The sequence below is a fragment of the Ranitomeya variabilis genome, chromosome 4, assembly GCF_051348905.1.
Source record: "Ranitomeya variabilis isolate aRanVar5 chromosome 4, aRanVar5.hap1, whole genome shotgun sequence".
Lineage (NCBI taxonomy): Eukaryota > Metazoa > Chordata > Amphibia > Anura > Dendrobatidae > Ranitomeya > Ranitomeya variabilis.
The window spans coordinates 293,837,657-293,864,817 of NC_135235.1; the positions used below are offsets into that span (position 1 = coordinate 293,837,657).

The 27,161-nt window shown below is 41.2% G+C and overlaps 1 protein-coding gene across 10 annotated transcripts in view; it reads right to left on the minus strand.

Moving 5' to 3' along the window:
• The window catches only part of KAZN (kazrin, periplakin interacting protein), a 695,856-nt gene that overhangs the window by 10,366 nt on the left and 658,329 nt on the right, over positions 1-27,161 (minus strand). For 5 of the 10 annotated variants that reach the window (XM_077250253.1, XM_077250258.1, XM_077250261.1 and 2 more), the window contains 3 exons: positions 23,192-23,362; positions 16,564-16,647; positions 8,239-8,385 (listed from right to left, as the gene is read on the minus strand). In XM_077250253.1, coding sequence (XP_077106368.1) covers positions 8,239-8,385; positions 16,564-16,647; positions 23,192-23,362 — 402 coding nt within the window. The remainder of the gene's footprint in view (positions 1-8,238; positions 8,386-16,563; positions 16,648-23,191; positions 23,363-27,161) is intronic. The other 5 variants (XM_077250257.1, XM_077250262.1, XM_077250263.1 and 2 more) reach the window with 2 other exon arrangements.

The window sequence follows — 27,161 nt, forward strand, 5'->3', positions numbered from 1 at the left end:
AGAATAGAAATGCTGAGACCCATTAAGAGTTGCGGCCCTGCAAAATTGCCCAGTTTGATCTCCCCTTTTACCCTAATGCCGGCCCTGCATACCAGCCAGTCTCCTCTTTAGTTCCTCTCTACTCCTGCAGTTAAAGACGTGATGCCACCAAAGGTTCTTAAACAGTTTTATCCTGATAATAGAAATGCTGGGGCCCTGGGCAATTGACTATTTTGCCCACAGTCCCTCACTCCCAAACACCAGTCCTGACTAACTAGGGCTCTTTATTTATTTATTTTTTTAAATTGGGCATATTTCAAGCATATGCCAAAAATCATGTAAAATTATTGTAGGGCTTAATATTGGGGTAAGTCTCATTTTCAGGGAAACACTGTAGGTACGTTTAACGCTGTGGGTATGTGGGAGTACGCAAGGTATGACATTAGGACAATTGCTAAAGGATATGGCAGAAATTATTATTTATTATAGCGCCATTTATTCCATAGCGCTTTACATGCGAGAAGGGATATGGATAAATGTTCTTGCTTCTAATTTACATCTACCAGTCCTAATCCTAACATCTGCCTAACCATGTGTCAGCTTATCAACCATATATTTTCACCATGAAGACAATTTTGTAGGTTAGTGACTTTAAAAAAAACAAACAAAAAAAAACATCTTGCTGTTTCCAAGACAGACAGGCAGAGGTCAATGGTCTAAAGCACCCACGCCATGAGATTGCCATCAAATGTTCAACATTCAAGGCCAATGCTCTGATCATCAACATGCACAAACGTTCTACAGGAGTTACCCATAGTCTGCTTCTTAAGTCTAATGTGCATGATGCCAGTGATACAGGGCTTGATACTTGCCAGCCAATATATCAAATGATCTAAAGTAAAAAGAATTAAAGGCTAGGTAATGTACATATTTCTCGTGAGATCCACATTATAAAATTACCACTTGCTGGTGTAGTTGGTTTTACGCGTGTAATGATTTGCAACAATTGAGCTTTAAAAACCACGTCGCAATTATGCGTTAGTGCCACTAGAAGGTGAAATCAAAGGAGAGGCACAGCGCCCTGTGTCTTTGGTTTACTAAGAATTTGGGGAATTTCATATTTTCCAGCTGTTCTAAATGAACCACAAAGTCCCAAAAGGCCTTTTGCATTCTCAGCTGCCAAAAGACAAGTTTTATGGTTGCTTTCTCAATCCTCCTGAAGGTCAAGGAAGATTTCATTCTATTTCAGTTTCCACAAACTTGGATAAATTTGACACTAAGTGAAAATTACAAAATAGAGAATACAGTTCAACTAATAATGGGTGTAAGTATATCTGTGAAATAGAACATTCATCATCCAAATAAAAAGAGGGTAATGCTACAGCAGGGGATTTATGGTTTACAGCTAAAGACGTTCATTCTTTGTGGATCACCGGTTATTTACAGCCTGTTGAAAAATAACCAACCAGTTTGATGACAAGACTAGAGGTTCTTACATAATTTTTTCCCCAAAACTTTGTTTTATGGATATGAATTGAGAGCAGCTACTGAGGATATTTCAGAAATGAAGATGTAACAAAAGAAGGAAATATGGAGGTTTCCATCAGAAGAGAGAAGGAAGGAAACTATGAATTACACTTTCCAGCTGAGTTGGTGAGGATGGAAAGAAAGATGGATAGAGGTTTCAAAACTGAAGAGGAAAGGTGGGAAAGAACAAGGGATAAAGGTTCCTAGCTGAGGAGAAAAGGAGAGGATGGAAGATATATTGAAGTTTCTAGCTGAGGAAAGAGGGAAAGATGGTTGAAGGCTTCCAGACGAGCAAAGATGGAAGAATCGATGGAGGTTTCCAGGTGAAAAAAGATGGAAGACTGGATTGTTGATAACAGCTGGGCAAAGATAGAATGGATGGAGGTTTCCAGCTAAGGAGAGATGAAAAATGGATGGAGGTTTCCAGCAGAGTAGGAAAGGACCGAAAGAAAACGGATGGGGGTTTCCAGTTGAGTATAGAAATCTGGATGAAGGTTTCCAACTGATGTATGATCTGTCCCTGTGAAGGACGGAAGGAAAGATGGTGGTTCACAAATATAGAAGAAAGGAAGGTTGAAAGGACAGCTATTCCAAGTTAAAGAGGGTAAAAAAGGTGAATGGAAATTCCCAGTTGAGGAAGGAATGATACAAGTTCCTAGTTAACTAGGAAAAGAAGGATAAATGGGTGTTCAGAGTTGAATGTCCCCATCTAAGAAGGGAAACTCGAAATAGAAAGTGAGAGCTATGAACTCTTAGTCAAACATTTGGGACATCAGTAATGACTGTGAGACTATGTGAAGGGGGACGGGGAGTCACTAACACAGGTAGGTGTTTAGGGGTTGGGAGGGGATACGTCCTACAGATCCATCTATGGTCCTGTCCATACAAACAAACATCTCCGTGGGTAGTTTAGAATTCTTATATACTACATTCTCCCAGCTTTTATCTGAAAGAAGCCACAAATAATACAATATGTCAAAAATAAATACAGAATTCTCTCTTGACTGAAAGCAGCTGCTTCTCTGTGGGAATGCGGCGGCATTTCATTACACCAGTCACTGACTCCAAAGTGCAAATTAGAACAGACCATTGGGGACAATTTTATTTGAGCAAAGTGTTTAAGAAAAAAAAATTGGAGCAACGTTGCGTTCCCACTGGGATATTTATCAAGACACTTTCTATGGGGGAATGTTATTTAGACACAATATTTGCACTGCCTCATTTGTCTTGACATAGTGTTTACCGCTTATATAAAATCAAAGGGCTCCATGTGGCGGGAGGCTCCTTAATTGCCCCCAGTGGGGCTGTAAAACTCTGATCTAGCCATTATCCTGCACATTTAGATGAAATATTTGTGTCATTTCTGTTTTCTTTCCTGAACACATCTTAAGAAAGTGACACTTTCAGTCCAGCTCTTCTCTAAATGGTCCTCACCGACACTTAGAAAGAGGGACCATACGGCCAGGTACGATAATGTGTCTGAGATCATGACCATGTCTGTGAAATTAAATTATCATCAACAATCTGGTCCAAGATGTCCATGTACAGTAGAGGTAGAAAATTTAAGATTTGCTCGAGATACAACACCCACAAAACGGATATGGAATAAGCTCACATTCACGCTGTGTGAATACTTCAGAAGTAACTTGCCGATCCCTATGGTGGTCCTCCTACTGGTCATAAATGAACGGAAGCATTTCTACCTGCTAATATCACAGCTGTCCAGGCACTGAGCAGAAACTGGGACTTGGCCACAGAAATTTAACAAGTAGCCACAATGCTCCAGACAGCTCAATAATGGGCAATTAAAAACGTGTGCAGAATGCAAGAGCTACTCCTCTTCATAACCAGTTATTTTGGAACAAAATTAGAAAGTGGGGAAAAACTTTCTTCCAGTTTTAAACAAGAAAAAGGTACCGATATAGGAAACCCCAAAAGTCATCCGATTTTACTCCTATTCCTATGGAATGTATGTGCCGATTTTCACCCCATCAATGACCCACGACGGCCATATTCCTTAGACTATACTCCTATGGACAGTACTTGGATGTGATAGACGTCTGGGCTTTGAACAATCTTCTGTGTCTGGTTCACTGTAAAGGTACCTTCACACGAAACGACTTTGTAATGATATCGCTAGCGATCCGTGACGTTGCAGCGTCCTCGCTAGCGATATTGTTTAGTTTGACACGCAGCAGCGATCAGGATCCTGCTGTGATGTCGCTGGTCGCTGAATAAAGTCCAGAACTTTATTTGGTCGTCCGATCGCCGTGTATCGTTGTGTTTGAAAGCAAAAGCAACGATACCAGCGATGTTTTACACTGGTAACCAGGGTAAACATCGGGTTACCAAGCGCAGGGCCGCGCTTAGTAACCCGATGTTTACCCTGGTTACCAGCGTAAAAGTAAAAAAAACAAACAGTACATACTCACCTGCGCGTCCCCCAGCGTCTGCTTCCTGACACTACTGAGCGCCGGCCCTAAAGTGAAAGCACAGCGGTGACGTCACCGCTGTGCTGTTAGGGCCGGAGCTCAGTCAGTGTCAGGAAGCAGACGCTGGGGGACGCGCAGGTGAGCATGTACTGTTTGTTTTTTTTACTTTTACGCTGGTAACCAGGGTAAACATCGGGTTACTAAGCGCGGCCCTGCGCTTAGCAACCCGATGTTTACCCTGGTTACCCGGGGACCTCGGCATCGTTGGTCGCTGGAGAGCGGTCTGTGTGACAGCTCCCCAGCGATCAAACAGCGACGCTGCAGCGATCGGCATCGTTGTCGCTATCGCTGCAGCGTCGCTTCGTGTGAAGGTACCTTAAGTCAATTAATGCAGATTGTTTATTGATAATGTTTGACCACAAATTAAGCAGATTACTGAGCAGTCAATCCTGCTCGCGTTCCTCTTAATAACAAGATTAGGCTTAATACTCCATTTAGGATTAATTGACTTAAGCTGCACAAAGATCCGCAGTGGCACTCAGCCCGTCACAGGCAGTCACAGAGTTGTAATGGGCCAGGTATATTTTGTGACAGTAAAAGGATGGCTGCGGGCTAGAATTCCAAATTATTACCATTTGTAAATTTGGATATATAAATGTTTGCTCTCCCGCAGTAGACAATATGGTTGTCAGTAATGGGACATATTTGCAAATGATTAGGTGTTGATCTGCAATACTGGGGAGCAGCCATTAAACAGTAGTGTCCCACTCCGGACAGTTTCGATCCGGCCATTGTTAAGAGGCAAACATCAGGACCACCACTTATACAATATTTAAGAGTGGTCTTAAGCATCTGGATTTCTTTTCCTAAAGGGACTGACACACAAAAAAATAAAAATATTTATCACCCATCTACAAGATTATAAAAAAAGAATAATAGCCAGGGGACCCACATTATAGGAATGGGGCAGTGTGTCCCCCAGTTTGAAGACCGTGATGGTTACACATGCGCAATAGCCAAGAACAGCACTTGTCCATCTCAGTCAGTCTCATATATATTGAATGGATCACCTCTTTACTCAAACTCCTTTGGAACAGGGGCTTCGATGTCAGTAGGACGCCCCATGATCATAAAGGCATTATTCAAACCCTTTAAAGAGAACCTGTCAACAGGATCGTCCATGTGAAACTAGAGGTCTAGGCAGAATGGCGCTTCCCATTGATTTAATACATACCTTTAGTGCAAAAAAAAATCTGCAGCCTGATTTTCATGAAATAATCAAATTTTGTTTTCCTCGGTGCCGGACTGTGGGTAGGGTCTTCGGCTCTGAGGGCTCAGCCACGGCCCACCTCTGCCTCTGCCTCTGTGGCATTCATTCATGTAAATTCTGGGCTGACGCAGTCTTAGTTGTGGGCTGTGCTATTGCTGGTGGCGGTCTTCATGAAAATAGAACCGGCGCATACGCATATCGACCGCCTACGATCTTCAGGAAAATGGGAGCCGGAGGTGGCGCATGCGTGGGATGAGATCTCAGCTTGTCATGCATGCAACAGAGGCCACGGAGGGGCAATGGCTGAGCCCACTGAGCCAAAGACCCTACCCACAGTCCCACACTAAAGCACAAAGGAACCCAAAATTTATTGTGATAATTTAACGAAAACAATTCTGCAGATTCTTACACTAGAGGTATGTATTAAATCGATATGAAAGCGCCATTCTGCCCATACCTTTAGTTTAACATGGATGATCCCAATGAAAGGTTCTCTTTAATAAGTTTGTATATTGGCCAGAGCACTCTTTTTGCAGCCACCACTAGAGGGAGCTTCGGAGCTTGATGCGTACAGGTTTATAATGGTTTTCAATGTAAAACCAGTATGCACTCGGCTCAGCTCCGCACAGTGGAGGCTGCAGGCAGCAATAACGTGGTAACTTGTTTCCTTCTGCAAAGGTATATGGATGTCATACTGGTCTTGGCCTAGCTAAGGGGGCCGCATGCAATATTACTTTTTTTATCATCAGTTATTGATTCCCTGTTGCAAGGCCACTAATTATATTTCGCTCTACGCCATTATTTCACCCTACAAGCTGCTGCAGTCATCCTCCTACTCGCTGCGTCCAACGCACACTATCCAATATGCCCGTTAAATGCCAAGACACATAAAATAATAATCCGACTTAAGACTTCACATAAACTGAACAACCACTTTGTTCACTTGTTCAATAAAACCTTAAAACACATTACACATCTCCCAATGCCCCGTGGCTCCACTTCTATCAATCTTTGCTGTGATTTCACACGAGCGACAATTTTAACCCTGTATTCAGTCATGTACTCATTGTACGCTATTCTCAGTACTAGATCAAGAGGATGCCACACGCCAATCGTTCGGCGTCCCAATGGATTTCTGCAGCTCTGGGATGGTCTGAAAAATAAAACTAGGTCAGTTTTACATAAAACGGTTAATCTAGCCCCTTAGATGTTTTTGATTTATTTAAAAGCAGTGTGGGCGTCTTTTTGATGTTTAAAGCTGCGGTAGATGCATCTTTCAAAGCCTTGAAGAATAGCAGTCTGGTGGAGATATTGATTCTGGCCACAAGAGGGAGCATCAATCTTTAGAGAAAAGGCATGCATTATGTATGAGGGTGTCTGCCTGTCAGACCACACAAAAGCAAAAATAAGAAATAAAGCAAGGACTGCACCAACAATAAGGAAAGCTAAAAAAAAGTAACACTAACAAAACAAGCACTGATAAATATTTGTTTTTGAAAATTTCTTACCATTTCCATAATAAAACTAGTACTTTGATTTAGATACAAGCAGTTTGCACACAGTCATAGAGCAATCTAATCCACACATCAGACAATACAATGAATAAGTCTACTTATCCCTTAAGCCTAGAGCAGGGGTGCGCAACATTTTTAGGTCTGTAAGGGCTGCTTTGTCCTACTGAACTAATCCCAAAGGCTGCAGAAAAAAAAAGTAAAGGGGTACTTGCATGAACACATGACCAGAACCACTGCCAGTACAGTAATAAATGACCAGAACCAACGACCGTACATTAATAAATCACCAGAACGAAGTTTGGCATTTTTGAGTTGGATTTGGAGAGTTTCTGTTCAGTTTTGGCTCCAAAAACTCAGAGAAAACAGTAAACACCCCCACACACCTAACTTACAGAAACTCACCAATTATTCCTCAATCTCAAAACTAAGTTTTAAGAGTTTTTTCAGTGTTAACATAGCCATGAAGCATGTTCTGCATTGTTAGATGCGTACAACATCTGAACCACCATCAGTACATGAATGCAGCACTAGAACTACCTTCAGCACATGACTGCAGTGCTAGAACCACTGTCCGCACATGAATGCAGCACCAGAATCACCGTCAGCAAATGAATGCAGTGCCAGAACCACCATCAACGCATGAATGCAGCGCCAGAACCAGTCAGTACATGAATGCAGTGCCAGTACATGAATGCAGCACTAGAACCACAGTCAGTACATGAATGCAGCACCAGAACCACAGTCAGTACATGAATGCAGCACAAGAACCACAGTTATTACATCAATGCAGCACCAGAACCAGTCAGTACATGAATGCAGGAATGCAGAGCCAGAACTAGTCAGTACATGAATGCAGCCCCAGAACCAGTCAATACATGAATGCAGTGCCAGAACCAGTCAGTACATGAAAGCAGCGCCAGAACCAGTCAGTACATGAATGCAGCGCCAGAACCAGTCAGTACATGAATGCAGCGCCAGAACTAGTCAGTACATGAATGCAGCGCCTGAACCCCAGTCAGTACATGAATGCAGCACCAGAACCACAGTCAGTACATGAATGCAGCACAAGAACCACAGTTATTACATCAATGCAGCACCAGAACCAGTCAGTACATGAATGCAGGAATGCAGAGCCAGAACTAGTCAGTACATGAATGCAGCACCAGAACTAGTCAGTACATGAATGCAGCACCAGAACCAGTCAGTACATGAATGCAGCACCAGAACTACAGTCAGTACATGAATTCAGCACCAGAACCACAGTCAGTACATGAATGCAGCACCAGAACCACAGTCAGTACATGAATGCAGCACCACGTTTAATACAGCAATCAATTGCAGTGTCAGGTTAGCACCATATACACTTGAATCACATGAACCTGCAACTCCCAGCATGTCTTTAACAATGGTACGGAGATGCAAGGAGTTAGCAGCAATCATCAAACTGCGGACCATACTGGAATCACAGTACTGATGAGACGCAGGCAGTATCAGATAAACATTTACATCCAGGTACCTTATAGGCGACATCTTCTCTGATTGAAATAGTCATCCCTTTTGTATCCGTGTAGTACAGACGCCATGGCGAGATTTCACGCCCAGAGCTCATTTCTCCAGACTTCCCTCTCCTCCGGTCTTCTGCAGCACTTCCTGACACGGTGCCCTTAAAAATAAAAGGATTATTATAATGCCCCATAAATAAAAAAATATCTCCAGTGTTGTGCCCCTGAATAAATAATTGCCCCTCACCGTGCTTCCTGCACAAAATATCCCTCCAACACTGCTCCTCTATATAATATCCCCCCAATACTGCCCCACTTTAAAATATTAACCCACTATGATATACACGCACACACAAACTGCCCCTCACTATACTGTGCCTCTTTTCACAATTTTCCCCCAATTGCCCCATAATATGCCCTCACAGTAACACCCTTCCCCATACCCTGCACATGAACTGCGGTGAAAGCAGCACAGCCACGACTTCATCATACTGCTGTACATCGGGGAGGGAGCTGACGCGCTCCTCTGCCCCATCCCATCACTCATGTATTCAAATATATCCGCATCTCAAAGACGCGATACTTGACGAGTCTCTTGATTGTCTGCGGGTCGCCAGGAAATCTTTGGCAGGCCACATGTTGTACCGGTCTGGTCTAGAGCATGCAGAAAGACGCTGCATCTATTCTCAGGGGGAGACAGTATGAGCACCCGCACCCACTAACTGTCCCATATTTGCAAGACTGAGCAGACATACCTTCCCCTATTTGTAAGATGGGGAACCTTTTGCCCTTTCCTTCTACCTTTCTAATAAGTTATTTAACCCCTTCACCCCTAAGCAATTTTCCTACCCTTCCATCAGAAGCCATAAGTATTATTTTTCTGTCCACATAGACGTAAGAGGGGCTTACTTATAGCCGGACAAATTGTACTTTCGAATGACACCATTCATTTTATCATGTGATGCATTGGAAAGCGGGGGAAAAAAATTCCAAGTACGTTGAAATTGCAAAAAAAAAAAACAAAAAGAAGGGAAAAAAGTGCAATTCCACAATTTCTTTTTAAATTTCCCACGCTAACTATATGGTAAAACTGATCTGGGAATAGGATTCTCCAGGCCTGTACTATTATGCAGATATAAAAAAAATGTATATACGGTATATATTTTTTCTCGAGGTAGTGGAAATTCTTTAGGGGAAATTTGTAAAAACAACAAAAAAAAAAAACCCTTTGCTTGTGTCACTATATTCTGAGACCAGTAACGCTTTCAATGTTTGGGATCTGGGCGAGGGCTTATTTTTTGCTCCCTGAGCTGATGTTTTTAGGGATACCATATTGGGGTGAATATGATGTTTTAATTGCCTGTTAATGGATTTTATTGCAATGTTGTGATGGCTAAAAAAGCAATTATGTCATTTTGATTTTTTTTTCTTGTTAATGCTGCTTACTGATCAGATTAAAGCATTTTATATTTTGATAGATTGGGCTTTTATGAATGCAGCGATTCCAAATACGTATATTTAAAAAAAAATGTTTTATATTTAATGAGGCAAAATATGGGCGATTTGAACTTGTGCTTTTATGTTTTTCATAAATATTTTGAAAGTTTTTAACTTTTCACTATTTAAAAGTCCCATTAGAGGACTTGAATCTGCGGTCGTCTGATTGCTTGTGCTATACACAGCAGTACTACAGCACTGCTGCGTATTGCTAAAATCATGATCTAGGAACGCCAACTACAGGCTGGATCTGGCAGGAAAATTGTCATGACATGCAAGGAGGTCTTCAGCAGACTCTCAAGTTGTCATGGCAACTCATCGGCGCCCCGCAATCACGTCACGGATGGGCTGAGGGAAGTGTGGAGTGACGTGCCCCCTTTCCGGAGCGTGTTAAATTTTGCTGTCAGATTATTAACCCCTTCACGACATGGGACACACATGTAATAATATAGAGGACCTTTGACTAAACTTTTCATGTGTAATTTTGAGTGTGAATAAAGGGAATCGGTCACCAGATTTTTGCTATGTAATCAGAGTTGCATGATGTAAAGACAGTGTCTGCAATTCCAGCGATGAGGCTTTTTGACCCTACAGCATGCTGCTCTTGTATAACATAGTTAAAGGGAAGTTGCCAGCAGGTTTTTGCTGACAGCTTCACTTTAACCGACAGCTTTCACATCTCATCTCCAGCAGTAAGTGTGGGGGGAGGGGCAGTACTGCTGTAGAAGTAGTTTCATTACAAACACTTCTAGTAACTCTGACCTCAAATTTAAATTAGCTTTATTGAAAGGACTAAATACACATTGTCATTGCCATAGCAAGTGTAATGATTCCAAATCTGCTGTACTTACCCCCCCACCTCACACACACACACTGACTGCCGAAGAAGAAAGTTTGCAAACACACTGGTCTGCTGTGCAGTGAGCAGACTGTCATTATGTCTCCCACAGAGAGTATTCTGTGCTATAGTGGGGGCATGTTTTTTTTAACCCTAGCGTGTGGATGCCTGTCCATGACTGGCAGAGCTGGCAGCACTATGAGAGGAGACGTGCTAGAAGTGATTATAATGAAACTCAGCTCTGCTGTACTGCCTCTCTCCTGCTGTCAGAGATAAGAGCAGAAAGCAGTTAATCACACTCAGGTGTGCTGTGCTCCAGCACGTCATCACTCTGCAGTGAAGACAGCAGACTGTTTGGCAATGCATATCTTATACCGAACCTGTTCTAAACTATTGTGGGGGGTGGTGTTCTTTCCCCAGTTTGTTACTGTCTGCTTATAATTGGTCAGTGTCAGCAAGAGGAAGACATATTCTTCCCCAGTGAAATCTCTCTGGCAATGCCCACTTGGACTTAAAAAATAAAATAAAATTGAACTACGGTATTTAGGGTGTCAAATATTATCTGAACTGCAGCACCGATTACAACGCATGTCGAGTTCAATGTGAAAATTTGGTGAAAGGTCCCCTTTAAGTCTGGTTGTATGCACTTAAAGGGAATCGGTCACCTACTTTTTCGTATATAAGCTTCGGCCACCGACATCAGGGGCTTATCTACAGCATTCTGGAATGCTGCAGATAAGCCCCCCGATGTATCCTGAAAGATAAGAAAAACAAGTTATATTATACTCACCGGGTGGGGGGGGCGGTCTGGTCCGATGGGCATCGTGATCCGGCGCCTCCCATCTTCATACGATGACATCCTCTTCCTTGCTTCCTGTCTCGGCTCCTGCGCAGGCGTACTTTGTCTGCCCTGTTGAGGGCAGAGCAAAGTACTACAGTGCACAGGCGCCGGGCTTCTTTGACCTTTCCCGGCGCCTGCGCACTGCAGTACTTTACTCTGCCCTCAATAGGGCAGACAAAGTACGCCTGCGCAGGAGCCGCGACAGGAAGCAAGGAAGAGGATGTCATCTGATGAAGATGGGAGGCGCTGGACCCGGACCGCGACACCCATCGGACCGCACCGGACCGCCCCCCAGGTGAGTATAATCTAACCTCTTTTTCTCATCTTTCAGGTTACATCGGGGGCTTATCTACAGCATTCCAGAATGCTGTAGATAAGCCCCTGATGGCGGTGGCCGAAGCTTATATACGAAAAAGTAGGTGACAGAATCCCTTTAATAGTTTATCAAATATAAAAATGCAAATTGAGCACTAGAGTAATCTAAATTAAATCTAAATTTGGTGTGACCAATCTTTAACTTCAAAATCGCATCAGCTCTTCTGGGTATACATGTCCCTTGCACACGGTTTTTTGTATTGTGGAACAGAGCTACTGGCTCCCCACACCACTATACCTACACAAGTCACCGGCCTACTAGAGGCACCAAGCAGATGTCATGGGCTGCCCACGACACGCACGGTATCACCGCACTGTACCACACCACCCACCTGACTATGGAGGGTGACGCTGCTGTTGGTCGAATCACAGCCTGGCTGCACAGTTGCAGCAAGGTATATTATCCTCTTAATCTGGTATTTCCTAGAAAATATACTTTGGTCTCCGGCTAGGATTCCGGTGCCGATCTTCAGACTAGCCTGGAGCCGCCACCAGCCATCTTTTCACAGCATTACTGCAGCTGATTAGTTTCTCCCTATGCAGATGTAAAGGAGAAACCTGTCAATCGGCTGCAGCAGCGCTGGGAAGAGCCGGCCTGAGACCAAAGACGGAGACCAGACTTGTCCGGATCGTCAAAGTATATTTTCACTGAATTGCTGGAGTGTTTTCTCAGAATAGAATACTCAGAATATATTAATGCTGCCTGTGGTTTGGAGATTTCAGCGGGAGCAGAGACAATCGGAAGTGGCGGCGAGGACTGAACAGGTTGCAGGGTCATAGAAGTGAGCGATAAGGCGCGCATAGGGACCTTTTATAAAATTTGGATGGCTTTTTATGGTTCATTTTGCTGAATGCATGCGAAAGTGAGCAACAAAAAAAAAAATAAAATAAAATCTGCATTTTGGTAAATGTGGATTTTTTTTTAATTTTTTAGTAGAATTCAGTTCCACTCTAATGTGTTTTCTCATCTTTACTGAAGATGTACGGGATGATCATTGTAAACTAAATACTATCTACTGAGCTCCTGTGTATAATGTCACTGGTGGTTATATCAGTACTGTGGTTTTTGATAGTCATCGGTATGGTAGTATTATTCGATTACTATGTGGTGGTAATGTGGTCTGGTCCTGGTATGGTGGGATTTTTCCCTTCTATGTGATATTAGTTTATTGGTCTTGGTATTGTGTGTTTTGTTCAGTAGCAGGATGACAGTTCTCTTCAGAGACTATGGTGGCAACATATTGTCATGGTGTGGCGGCATCTACCTCTTAGGTGGTTTATTACTGGTATATTAGTTTTGGGATAGTGGACTTGTTCAGTAACAATAAGGCCATAATATATTTATTTGATAACTGCATGTCTAGTCTACTATACAGAAGTATTACTTAGTAATTATCTTATTACTGTGTTTTCTATTTCTATATTTTATTCTGTATTTTTTTTTAATGCTCTCAGGAGAAAAATGTCTTTATAGGAACCCATGCATCTGATCAACATGTCCAAATTTTGTCCTGGGGCCCATAGGACGCCAGTTATGTCTTTGGCAGCAGGAAAATGACCCCAAACATAGAGCCAAGGGTATTCAGAACTATCATCAGTGTAAAGAAGAACAAGGAGTCCTGGCAGTGACGATATGGCCTCACAAAGCCCTGATCTCACATCATCCAGTCTGTCAGGGTTTACATGGAGAGACAGAAGGTTTTGCACAAGCGACATCTACACAAGATCGGTGGTTAGTTCTCCAAGAGGTTTGGTACAACCTCCCTGCTGAGTTCCTTCAAAAACTGTATCTAGAAGAACTGATGCGGTTTTGAAGGCTAAGAGGCGGTCACCAAATATCGATTTGATATAGATTTCCATTCTGTTAATTGATAAAAAAAAAAAAGTAAACTATTAACACTTCTATTTTTAATGCATTTTTACTATGCAATATTTTTTTCCACACCTGCCTACTACTTTTGCACAGTACTATAAACAAAAGAAAAAAAAAAAAAAAAAGGTTGCGTTGCCCAAGTAATTTTATATTGTGAAAATATTCCTTTAACTTTGTCTTATCCAAAATAAACTAAAGTCTGCAGTGAAGGTCTGCACGTGATTATATATATATATATATATATACATACATATATATATATATATATATATATATATATATATATATATATATATATATATATATATATATATATATTAGATTGTGGCCCGATTCTAACGCATCGGGTATTCTAGAATATGCATGTCCCCGTAGTATATGGACAATGATGATTCCAGAATTCACGGCAGACTGTGCCCGTCGCTGATTGGTCGAGGCAACCTTTATGACATCGTCGCCATGGCAACCATTATGACATCTACGTCGATACTGTGCCCGTCGCTGATTGGTCGAGGCGAATTCGCGGCAGACTGTGCCCATCGCTGATTGGTCGAGGCAACCTTTATGACATCATCGTCGCCATGCTGTGCCCGTCGCTGATTGGTCGAGGCCTTGCGGCCTCGACCAATCAGAGACGCGGGATTTCCAGGACAGACAGACAGACGGAAAAACCCTTAGACAATTATATATATAGATATTTATATTTATTAAAAACAGCGCCACTCTTACCCATGGGTGAGGTCTGGTACTGCAGTTTATCCCCATTCAAGTGTCAGAGTGGCAACATTTTTAGTTTTCCTTTTCTCAATGGAGTTTACAATTCTCCATACAGGATGTTGTATGATGAAGAATTGCATTTTAACATACACTAGGTATAAAGTGAATGGGAAAAACTGCAGGAGCAGGCATAACCATTGTACGGACGAGTGGCTGTTCACACGTAAAGAAAAAAAAAAGAAAAGAAAAAAAAAAAAAAAAGACCATGGTGCATCAAGGCTCCTCCAATGTGTAGATCGGCAGAGGTCTGAAGCTTGGACCTTAAAGGAATATTTCACTATGGTAATATTGATGACCCATCATTGGGATAGGTCAACTCCTTTAGATCCTGGGGTACGATGCTTGGCACTCCCAATAATCAGCAGTTATTACTGCTGAATCTGCGAGCGGCCATAAAACACTGTATGGGGTCATGATGTTCTGCTGCTGGGGGTGATAACAGCTAATTGATGGAGATGCCAGGTGTGTGATCACCATATTGTTACTTCTTGTAGGATAGGTTATCAATATTCAATGAAGTGGAAAACCCCTCTAACCAAAAATTGAAAAAAAAAAAAAAGTCTCCCGTAAATCTCTTCAAAGGACATTGCCCCTGCAAATCAGCCAGATTCAGTTCAGACAACCTATGGACACCAGTTTTAGGACAAAAGCAGCCATGATTTTCTAAACCTGGATAATACCTTTAAGTAAAAATTTTGCTGGACTTGAACATTTTATAGTGTCTGCATGAACAGAAGCGATGTCCAATGTATGTGTTTTTTGTAATTTTATAAATGTACCCCATTTTGTTCAAATTTTGGCCTCAAAAAGCTGCTAAGATTTATTGCAGCAGGTGGTGCCGTATATCTCCCGCTGCAGCTGCAGACTCTCCGAGACGGAATTTCACAACACATTTAGTGTTTGTATCAGTCCACTAACCAAAAACTAATATAAGCCCTTTCAAATTTTTATCCCAAACTTTTTTTTTTCTTCCTTGCAAGTGCATTTTGATTTGATTTATATAAAAATACGATTTTTCAGTAGTGACTCAATAATGAACAGTACAAAAGTTACAAGACTGGAGGACATCAGTTAGAAGTTTATACATAGATGCCACATATATTTTCTAGTAATTGTATATAAAAGTGCTGTCACATAAGTATTCCATTTGTGGGGATGAGTACATAAGACCCATATTTGCGGTCTGACCTACCTACTTGGCAATATACTTGTAATATGCCATGGTTTTTTTGTTAGGTAGGACTGATTGAATTGCCATATAGGAATAATGGTGGAAAAACACCGATTCCCACTAGAAAAATAAAAAGGGGGACCAGTTGTACAAAATTTTCTTCTAACATGAGTGTAAATTGTTTGGGGAATAAAGTCTGAGCACTGTAGATTTCTGAACAAGCCCTTGCGTATTTTACAATCTAAGCAGCACAACATTGGTTCTTCCCGAATTTGTTAGAATTTTAAACAGATCACACCTTAAAGAGGGTTGCTCAGTCTTGTGATATTGACGATCCATTCTAAGGCCTCGTGCGCATGGCCGTATTTTCGGTCCAAAGTTATTCTACGGGGCCGTGCACATGTCAAGATTTATTCCTCGGAAAGTCTACCCTTAGAATAGGTCATCAATACCAGACCAGTAGGGGTCTGACACATGGTGCCCCTACCGATCATGTGAACTCAACTGAATAGGAGTGGAGTTGTATTTTTCGGCAACGGCCTCTACACGGTGAATGGACCTGTGCTGTTCCAGCTTCATGTACAGTTAACATCCACCCACAAAAGAGCTGAAAATGGTGGACATGTGCCGGACCCTACCGATCTGGTCTCGGTGACCTACCCTTTAAGTATAAAAGCTAAATTTATTCTGACAGAATTTCTTCATGGGCAGCTACACACATACCCCCCCTCTACTCTGCCCCATTGTTACCAAGTTTTTGACTCATTCCCATCAGTGTTATAACAACTGGGTGAATATTTCAGGAGGAGAGGTGCATATATTAGTCATAACAATTGTGAAGATTTATCCGATGACAAAAGGTGACAAACAAATAAAGAAAAAATTAAAAGAAAAAAAGTGCACAAAAAAATTGGATAAAAAAAAAAAAAAAAAGAAGAGGTGTTTTCCCTAATAACTTTATTCTTACCGCTATCCCTCTTGTGGAGGGCTCCTTCTCAATGTAGTGATCAAAAACACGGTATTCCTTTCTCTGGGCAACACACTTTGTTATCTGGAGAAACAGGTCACAAGCATGATAATCTAACTAGGATATACTTTAAACTAAGCCACAAGAAAAGGGGATGGGAGAGGAGAGTAAAGAGACATGTTGAATGCATTGTAAGGGACATATGCGAGTCAGGAACATTACAAAAAACACTAAATTATAGAAATATATTAATGTTATTCTGAGGTGAGCATTTTATATATAAAAGACTGAGGACCAAAAGAACTTTACTTTGCATGAAGATTTGACGACGTTGACATCTCCGATACCAAACACTTTTCCCACTTTATTAAAGCTGATTGTAACTAAGTTTCTACGAGCGTTAGCTGAAACATATGGTCTTATACTAAAATTCTACCATTGGAAACAATTTTCAAATAATGTTTAACTTCTCAAAAAACATTTGGACACTTGGAAGGGAAATCTGCTGACTTAGGAAACAGAAAGAAGCGCCTTCAACCATTGTCAGAATGGCTTCCTTTGACCAACCGGAGAACTTGGATCCATCCTCCAGCTATACAGAACATTTCCCTGTCAGCTTTGATTGCACAGAAACCGGACATGTGATTGATAAGACTTATCAATATGCTTAACGTCTCCATATACAGACTAATGTTGGCCGAACCTGCCAATATCAATTCATGTATGGGGGCGCCGGCTGACTGATTGTTGGGGAAGATGTCAATCATGCATTTCCAATTTGAGACTGCCAATCATTGTTCTCTTTGTCGATAGGTAAATTGGCGGGTTTCTCGTAGAGGACACATGCTCAGCTGAATGAGCGCTTCTGTATATTGGCGATTCGGCTGAGATGGCTGTTGACCGAAGCATCATTCGGCCAATAGCCATCTAATGAGTATGGTGGGCTTTAATGAATAGATCTTAGTGTCAGTTGGTTGGCCAACCACAGCTTTAAATTGGACTGTCTTCCAATGGATCTGTTGTATTGTGGACCTATTATTTATGTCAGAGCCTTGACTTACCGTAATGAGTTGTTAAAATTTGGCAATTCTAAAATTGACCCAAATTTGGAGCATCACTTAAGTAAAGTTCCTGCTAAGTAAACAGTTGGTGGCACTTTTTTTTTTTTTTTTTTAAACATTATGTTGGAGACTTATACTTAATAAATTTCTCAGTGGTACAAAAGGAGATCTGGGCACTCCGAGAAAAGTTATTCCTTCCTTTGCCCTATTGTTACTCCTTGTACATTTTGATAGAGTAAATCCTGTTAACGATGTCCTCCTGATGAGTCCTAAGTTCCAGTGAAAAGAGACATACGGTACTTAAGATACGAAGAACTTTTTTTTGGCGTTGATTAGGAAATGAATTTACTTGGTGGATACATTTATAATTAGCGAAAACATGCAAATCACTGTATAATGAAAATTATGCATTATGTCAAAATTTGCTAAAACTCCACCTACTAACCCCAGTGTCAGTCCAGTTCTATTTAGGACTTTGCAGCCATGACCGACAGAAGGCTATACAAAATACACAGACTTTAAACCATGTAGAAAATAAGAGTAAGTAATTACATGGATAATTGCATGAAATGTCGCCTTATTATGAACCAACTAAGCTCCAATTATCTTAGAGTTAATGTGGATCACTATAAAACATTCTGATTAAGATCTCAGCAAATTGGATCCTTTGGGAGGACTAAACTTCTAAGCTAATCTCAACTATGTTATTTGGAAGGCCTGTGCTGGAAGCAAATACCAGACCACTGAAAATGTCCTATAAACTCAGTTCCACTGATCAGGGTCGGATTATCATGCGATAAAACCGCAAGTTAAGTGACGTGTGTGAGGGGTTAGGGAGGAAGGCCATAAAGGAGGGTACTTTGCAATGTTCAATGCAGGCCACCACTAAAAGGATCTGAAGGAGTCTGCTGTGGCTGTGGAGGTTAGGTCAGTTTGGAGAAAACCAGGCCAACACCTAGTTACAATCAGGGTCGACAAATAATTCTGTAAGGACTAGAAGACAGGAGCTGTAGAGAACATCTGGTGGGGTAGAGTTCTAAAGCATGGCCTGGTGAGCTCAGTTGTGTGGTACATCAGACTGAATCTGATTATCCATAAAAGATGTAGATACTATGGCTGTAGTCTGGATGACCAAGACATGTAAAAATAAGGCTTTTGAGATCACAGTTTGGGAAAATAAAAAGCAAAAACAAAAGGTCCTGAGAGAGGGGCCTTGTTGGCAAAGGCAGTGCTCTGGACGATAAGAGTTTATCTAAGGCCCAAGCCATATTTTCCAGAAGGCTACCAAGAGCACGGATTTTACTAGGACAAACCCATGAAATAAATAAATATATATATACATACATATATATATATATATATATATACACACATACATATACAGGTCCTTCTCAAAAAATTAGCATATAGTGTTAAATTTCATTATTTACCATAATGTAATGATTACAATTAAACTTTCATATATTATAGATTCATTATCCACCAACTGAAATTTGTCAGGTCTTTTATTGTTTTAATACTGATGATTTTGGCCTACAACTCCTGATAACCCAAAAAACCTGTCTCAATAAATTAGCATATCAAGAAAAGGTTCTCTAAATGACCTATTACCCTAATCTTCTGAATCAACTAATTAACTCTAAACACATGCAAAAGATACCTGAGGCTTTTAAAAACTCCCTGCCTGGTTCATTACTCAAAACCCCCATCATGGGTAAGACTAGCGACCTGACAGATGTCAAGAAGGCCATCATTGACACCCTCAAGCAAGAGGGTAAGACCCAGAAAGAAATTTCTCAACAAATAGGCTGTTCCCAGAGTGCTGTATCAAGGCACCTCAATGGTAAGTCTGTTAGAAGGAAACAATGTGGCAGAAAACGCTGTACAACGAGAAGAGGTGACCGGAACCTGAGGAAGATTGTGGAGAAGGACCGATTCCAGACCTTGGGGAACCTGAGGAAGCAGTGGACTGAGTCTGGTGTGGAAACATCCAGAGCCACCGTGCACAGGCGTGTGCAGGAAATGGGCTACAGGTGCCGCATTCCCCAGGTAAAGCCACTTTTGAACCATAAACAGCGGCAGAAGCGCCTGACCTGGGCTACAGAGAAGCAGCACTGGACTGTTGCTAAGTGGTCCCAAGTACTTTTTTCTGATGAAAGCAAATTTTGCATGTCATTCGGAAATCAAGGTGCCAGAGTCTGGAGGAAGACTGGGGAGAAGGAAATGCCAAAATGCCTGAAGTCCAGTGTCAAGTACCCACAGTCAGTGATGGTGTGGGGTGCCATGTCAGCTGCTGGTGTTGGTCCACTGTGTTTCATCAAGGGCAGGGTCAATGCTTTATGGAGATGAAGATTTCATTTTTCAGCACGACCTGGCACCTGCTCACAGTGCCAAAACCACTGGTAAATGCTTTACTGACCATGGTATTACTGTGCTCAATTGGCCTGCCAACTCTCCTGACCTGAACCCCATAGAGAATCTGTGGGATATTGTGAAGAGAAAGTTGAGAGACGCAAGACCCAACACTCTGGATGAGCTTAAGGCCGCTATTGAAGCATCCTGGGCCTCCATAACATCTCAGCAGTGTCACAGGCTGATTGCCTCCATGCCACGCCGCATTGAAGCAGTCATTTCTGCCAAAGGATTCCCGACCAAGTATTGAGTGCATAACTGAACATTATTATTTGATGTTTTTTTTGTTTGTTATTAAAAAACACTTTTATTTGATTGGATGGGTGAAATATGCTAATTTATTGAGACAGGTTTTTTGGGTTATCAGGAGTTGTATGCCAAAATCATCAGTATTAAAACAATAAAAGACCTGACAAATTTCAGTTGGTGGATAATGAATCTATAATATATGAAAGTTTAATTGTAATCATTACATTATGGTAAATAATGAAATTTAACACTATATGCTAATTTTTTGAGAAGGACCTGTATATATATATATATATATATATATATATATATATATATATATATATATATATATATATACACATACATACATATATATACACACATATATATATATACACACACATATATATATATATATATATATATACACACACATATATATATATATATATATATATATATATATATATATACACATACACACACATATATATATATATATATATATATATATATATATATACATACACACACATTGTATATATATATATATATATATACACACACACACATATATATATATATATATATATATATATACACACACACATATATATATATATATATATATATATATATATATATATATACACACACACACATATATATATATATATATACATATATACACACACATATATATATATATATATATATATATATATATACACACACACATATATATATATATATATACACACACATATATATATACACATATACATATACACATATACATATATACATATATATACATATATATATATATATATATATATATATATATATATATATATATATATATATATATATATATATATATATATATATATATATTTTGAGGGCATTTCCTTGTGGTAGACTAAAATTTCCCTATCTTGGTCATTGAAGTTTTGGTAAATATCTTGGTGAGAAGTGGTGTTGCAATGTAATGGTTTCACAACACACAAGGTTACACTATTAAGATTTTGTGCTCAAGCCATAATTTTGCAACCAGTGATTTGTACAGCAAAAAGTGATCAAAACGGTTAAGCATAGATGTGACTGCGTGTGTGGTATTGAGCACAGTTTCACAGTTTGATTTGGTCGGTGATTGTCTTATTAACGCAAGCACTCAAGAGAAACCCACCATTCAAGGGTAATATCCTCAGACAGGGGGGACGTGTAGCAACTAAAATTTCAAGCCAGTTTTTAGAGAAATCGTGGAACAGTCTCCAGTCTATGAAATTTTATGTATCAGTTATTACTCATGCAGGATCCAGACTCCATTAAAATAAGTTTCCGAGTCTGGACAAGAAGAGCTACATAAGTACCGCAAAGAGAAGGGAAAGGAAATCAGATGATGCCAATATACAGAGAGAAGGAAGATTTCTTTAAAAAGGTTTTCACTTTCAAATATGTAATGCCCAAAAGAGTGGAGACATGCAAAAATGGCAAATACAGATCATTCTCACCCTCCCTGTGTTCTGCGTCAATTTTCTGCTGCTGCTCTGGTCTTGGTGTTTTGTCTGCAGCGGTGACATTCTGCAGCCAATCACTGAGCTCACTAGTTCTGCTAATGTAGACAACATAAGCCTTTGAGCATCTACAGCGGTGATGTGCTCTATAGTTGTGACATCACCACTGCAGACAATACACTGAGACCAGAGCTGTGGTGGAGAGATGACGCTGGACCCAGGATGGGTGAGGACTCCGTTTTACTTGTCTACAATGGTTTGGGCACGTTTTTTTTTTTTGTAAAGTGGAAAACTCCTTTGATGGAATTGATAGGGGTCTACTGCCTACATACAAAGCTCTTCTGGTTTACAGTAGACCATGGTTTGGCTGTAGAAGAAATTCTTGAATATTCTAAACAAACTGGGGATAGAAAATTAACAGTGTCTGAGGCCTCATTTTGACAGCCAATTTTGTTTTTTTCACGTATGAAAAAAAACGGACAGTTTCATCAGAGTTTTTGACAAGAGCTTCTGAAAAATGTCACCTTATTTTGGTCCAAATTTCCTCAGCTTTTCCAGAAGAAATCCACCCACCAAAAAAACAAAAAACAAACAAGTTTGTCGAATGTCATCGGGGTGCTGTCTGATTTTTTTCACGGACCCATAGACTTAAACATTGCAAAGTTTGACTCGATACGTGTATTAATGCCGGACATTTCTCTATAATTTTGCGTGGACCACTATCTGCCCAGTAACTAAAAATCAGATATGTGAACAACCTATAGGTACAAGTTCTATCTTTGAAAATCATGGACATAACCCGTACATAAAAAAAAAAATGGAAGTCTGAATGAGCCCCTAGAGGAACTGAGTTTAAGGGGAATTATAGACTTGGGCCACCTGTACCCTGAAAAAAGTCCAAGCACCGATTCTCATGGAGAGATGACCAAATGTGAGTGATCAGGTGTCAATGGGAGTTTTGGAACCCAACAAGTTCAACAATTTACCCTTTGTGTCATTGTGACCGAAACGTAACAGTTATTCTATAGAGAATCCCCATGTGATACGATCATAGAATGTTATTTCAAGTAGTAAAACAGTCTTAATCCCAGAATTGGTGATAGTATGACTTACAGAGGGTGCCACATCTACGGTGACTTGACAACGTACTAATAAATATTTTTAATTGTGTATAGTCCTTTTATGTAACTAATCATTAACACAATGTATTTTTTTTCCTGATTATAGACATAAGTATTACAGGAGAATCGATCTGAACTCTAAGCACAGCGGCATTCCCTTGGTTTTAGTGTTGAAGGTTATTGGTGACTGGGTGTTGGCAATAAAATGCACTGTATATCTCTCTGTAAATGGCTGACAGGAGGAGAACACCAGGGTTGAAAGAGAAAAATGTATTTTATTTCTCACCATTGAAAGCTCAGCTTCAAGCTCTTTGATCCGATTGTCCTTCAAGTCCAACTGTGACCGAAGAGAACTGGCATGGTCTGTTGCTTCCTTGGCCTGGCGCCGCAGCTCCCACTTTTCTCGTTCTAAAAGATCTTTTTCTTTTGCTAAAACCTTGACTGCATCTTCACTTTCCTGAAAATGAGAAAGAGGGAAAAAAAAAGGATGACCTGTAGATACCATCTAAAGCCCCATTTAATTACCATATTAGGGTTCTTATTGCCCCTCTCAACGCCAAAGACATTCAAAGTATGGAGAGGTTTCCCGGTAAATGCACAGGATGAATTGTGCATATGTATCGACTTTTTTCAGACCGGTTCGAACGCCGTGAAGCAACCAAGAGGAGTGAATGAATCGCTCTTGGAAGACGCTGCCGGACACTTCAGGAAAAACATTGCCGGCTTCTGCTAACATCCCTCACTGGATGCTGTAAAATCCATCACTGAACTTTTCACATATGTGGCATTTATAATAATGGTGCCTTTGAAGAGGCTCCTTTAGACTTTTAATTCCCTCTAACTATGCCCTTGGGCTTGACACAATCTGATGAGGAGAATAAAAGGGATCCAATATAGCCTTGTATAAAAGTTCATCAATCCCCATTACCTGTACACACGTCAGACCCTTCCTTTCACCACTAAGGGATCTAGTCCATATGCGCTTGTATAAGATCCTACTCACCTGAATAGGACACACACTTCCCCTTGAGAAAGCATTCTGCAAAACGCGTGTCGGGGCGTTTCTGGTACTGTGGTCTGATTCTGATATGGGTAGGTCTTAAGATTTTACACATGATATTTTGCTCTGCACTTTTTGCACTGTTAGCACTTTATGATCTGTTATATCCAGCATTAGCAAGATGTTAAATATAATATCTCAGAGAGATCTGTGTTACTTAGTCTTTGTACTATCCCATAACCCGTTATTTTTCCACTCTACCATGTGTGGTTTACTTGAGTATACTCTTTTCTTCTTACTCTGTGTACGTCATTTAATATTTTAAGGAATTTTGTGTTATATATTTTTCAATAAAATGTATACTTTTACATCATACCTCTTTTTGAGTGGTGTGTATGGATACTTGTGATCCAACCTTTTAGCAATGACCTGAATAGGAGCAGGGCTACAAGTGGGTATGAAGCAATCAGGACAATAGTTGAGAACCCAGGTGAAGCACTAAACCTAGTCAGAAACTTAGGGTACGTGTACAGTCTTTTTTATGGAGAAGGTTGGCTTCAAAATCACCTGAAAAATCACTTAAAAAAATCCTTGAACTTAGACTTTTTCTACTCATTTCCATTGTAAAACCACTCTGATATTCAATGTCTTGAGCATTTTTTCTGCAGATTTTGAAAAATGTCCGGTAGGAAAGACCCTGCTCCGAAATAGGCAGCGACGCGTCCAATCAGAAGGCTGCAAGTAGGGAGAAAAAAAAAGGAGAAAACTCTTCCAGAACACTGATAACTTGAGAACCACTCAAGGTAGAAAACAAATTCTCCAAAAACTCCCAAAAAGGAGACGACAGTTTTCGGAAGTAGTTCACTACAAAACTTGCCATTTTGACCACCTCAAAAAAACAAAAAAAAAAAAACTGCAAAGCCCTCAAACCCTACTCTACCCAGATGGTTTGCAGCAGGGAACAATAACATGGAAGCTATTTCAAAGATATGAAAAGAAGTTTACTGTAATTTACCCTTTAAATGGACAATAATGTGGATAAATATAGGAAACGTAAATGGAGGCAGTCAGCAAGAAAACGTGCAGATTTTAGATGTCATGCAAACAGTGTCAGGTCCGGTGGGCCTCCCTCTATCGGCTCGCTCAGTTTCAGAGAAGAGATGGGCTTCTGGGTTTGCAGCGTTACAACATTACTTGTCTCTCTTTCATTAAGTGGTGCAGAAAGAACGAGCAAGTTTGTGCCTTCAATTACACTGCCGGGCTTCAGAGAGTTGGCTCAGTTACTTCATAGACAATGACCGGCTCCAAATTGACCATGTTAGAACCATCAATAATTGAAGAAAAAACTAAAACTAAGCACAGCTCGTTTCATATTAATTTCTCCCGCTTGTGAACGATCTACCAGCTAAGGCTCAATATGCCGCATGAAGAGAGCGAATTGTCCTAAACCGGTCAATAAACAGAATGCATGGCCTCCGAATAAAAAGACCTATTGTATGTAAAGGAAAGCGTCACTCTCAGGAGTGAAAAACAGATTCAAGAGAATATGGACCATCAATTCCATAACTTTGAAAGTCGAAAGCAATTAAACACATTACAGCTTTCAGATGCAAAAAAGGAAAAGTAAAACGCGCTGGTATCTGTGGCAGTCATTGATAAGGAATACCGTATATACTCGAGTATAAGCCGACCCGAGTATAAGCCGACCCCCCTAATTTTGCCACAAAAAACTGGGAAAACTTATTGACTCGAGTATAAGCCTAGGGTGGAAAATGCAGCAGCTACCGGTGAATTTCAAAAATAAAAATAGATGCTCCATACTGTTCATTATGGCCCCATAGCTGTGCCATATAGTGCTCTGCACCATTATTGCCCCATAGCTGTGCCATATAGTGCTCTGCACCATTCATTATTGCCCCATAGCTGTGCCATATAGTGCTCTGCACCATTATTGTCCCATAGCTGTGCCATACAGTGCTCTGCACCATTATTGCCCCATAGCTGTGCCATATAGTGCTCCGCACCGTCCATTATTGCCCCATAGCTGTGCCATACAGTGCTCTGCACCATTATTGCCCCATAGCTGTGCCATACAGTGCTCTGCACCATTATTGCCCCATAGCTGTGCCATATAGTGCTCTGCACCATTATTGCCCCATAGCTGTGCCATATAGTGCTCTGCACCGTCCATTATTGCCCCATAGCTGTGCCATACAGTGCTCTGCACCATTATTGCCCCATAGCTGTGCCATATAGTGCTCTGCACCATTATTGCCCCATAGCTGTGCCATACAGTGCTCTGCACCATTACTGCCCCATAGCTGTGCCATATAGTGCTCTGCACCATTATTGCCCCATAGCTGTGCCATACAGTGCTCTGCACCATTACTGCCCCATAGCTGTGCCATATAGTGCTCTGCACCATTATTGCCCCATAGCTGTGCCATATAGTGCTCTGCACCATTACTGCCCCATAGCTGTGCCATATAGTGCTCTGCACCGTCCATTATTGCCCCATAGCTGTGCTGCTGCTGCAATAAAAATAATAAAACACATACTCACCTCTCTTGCAGCTCCTCGGCGCCATCTTCCCGGCGTCTCCCTGCACTGACTGATCAGGCAGAGGGCGGCGCGCACACTATATGCGTCATCGCGCCCTCTGACCTGCACAGTCAGTGAGGAGAGACGCCGGGAAGATGGAGACAGCGCCCGGCGTGTGGAACGAGGACAGGTGATTATGACATACTTACCTGCTCCCGGCGTCCCGCTCCTTCCCCCGGACATCTGGTCTTCGGTGCCGCAGCCTCTTCCTCTATCAGCGGTCACCGGCACCGCTTCATTAGAGAAATGAATAGGCGGCTCCGCCCCTATGGGAGGTGGAGCAGCCTATTCATTTCTCTAATGAGCGGTCCCACGTGACCGCTCAGGGGAAGAGGCTGCTGTACCCGGAGACCGTGTGACAGGCAGGGGGAGCGACAGGAGCGCCGGGACTAGGTGAGTATGCATCAGCGCCCTCTCCCCCTCACCCGCCGACCCCACCGCCGACCGTGACTCGAGTATAAGCCGAGGGGGCACTTTCAGCCCAAAAATTTGGGCTGAAAATCTCGGCTTATACTCGAGTATATACGGTACTTCTACATTAAAAGTTCGACCTGCGTCTTTCTTTTTGTTAAAATACTGCCTGATGTACTTACCGTAACTTCTTGAAAAAGGCAGAGCACTATATATTTTTTTAAGGAATGCATGCCTGCTTGTG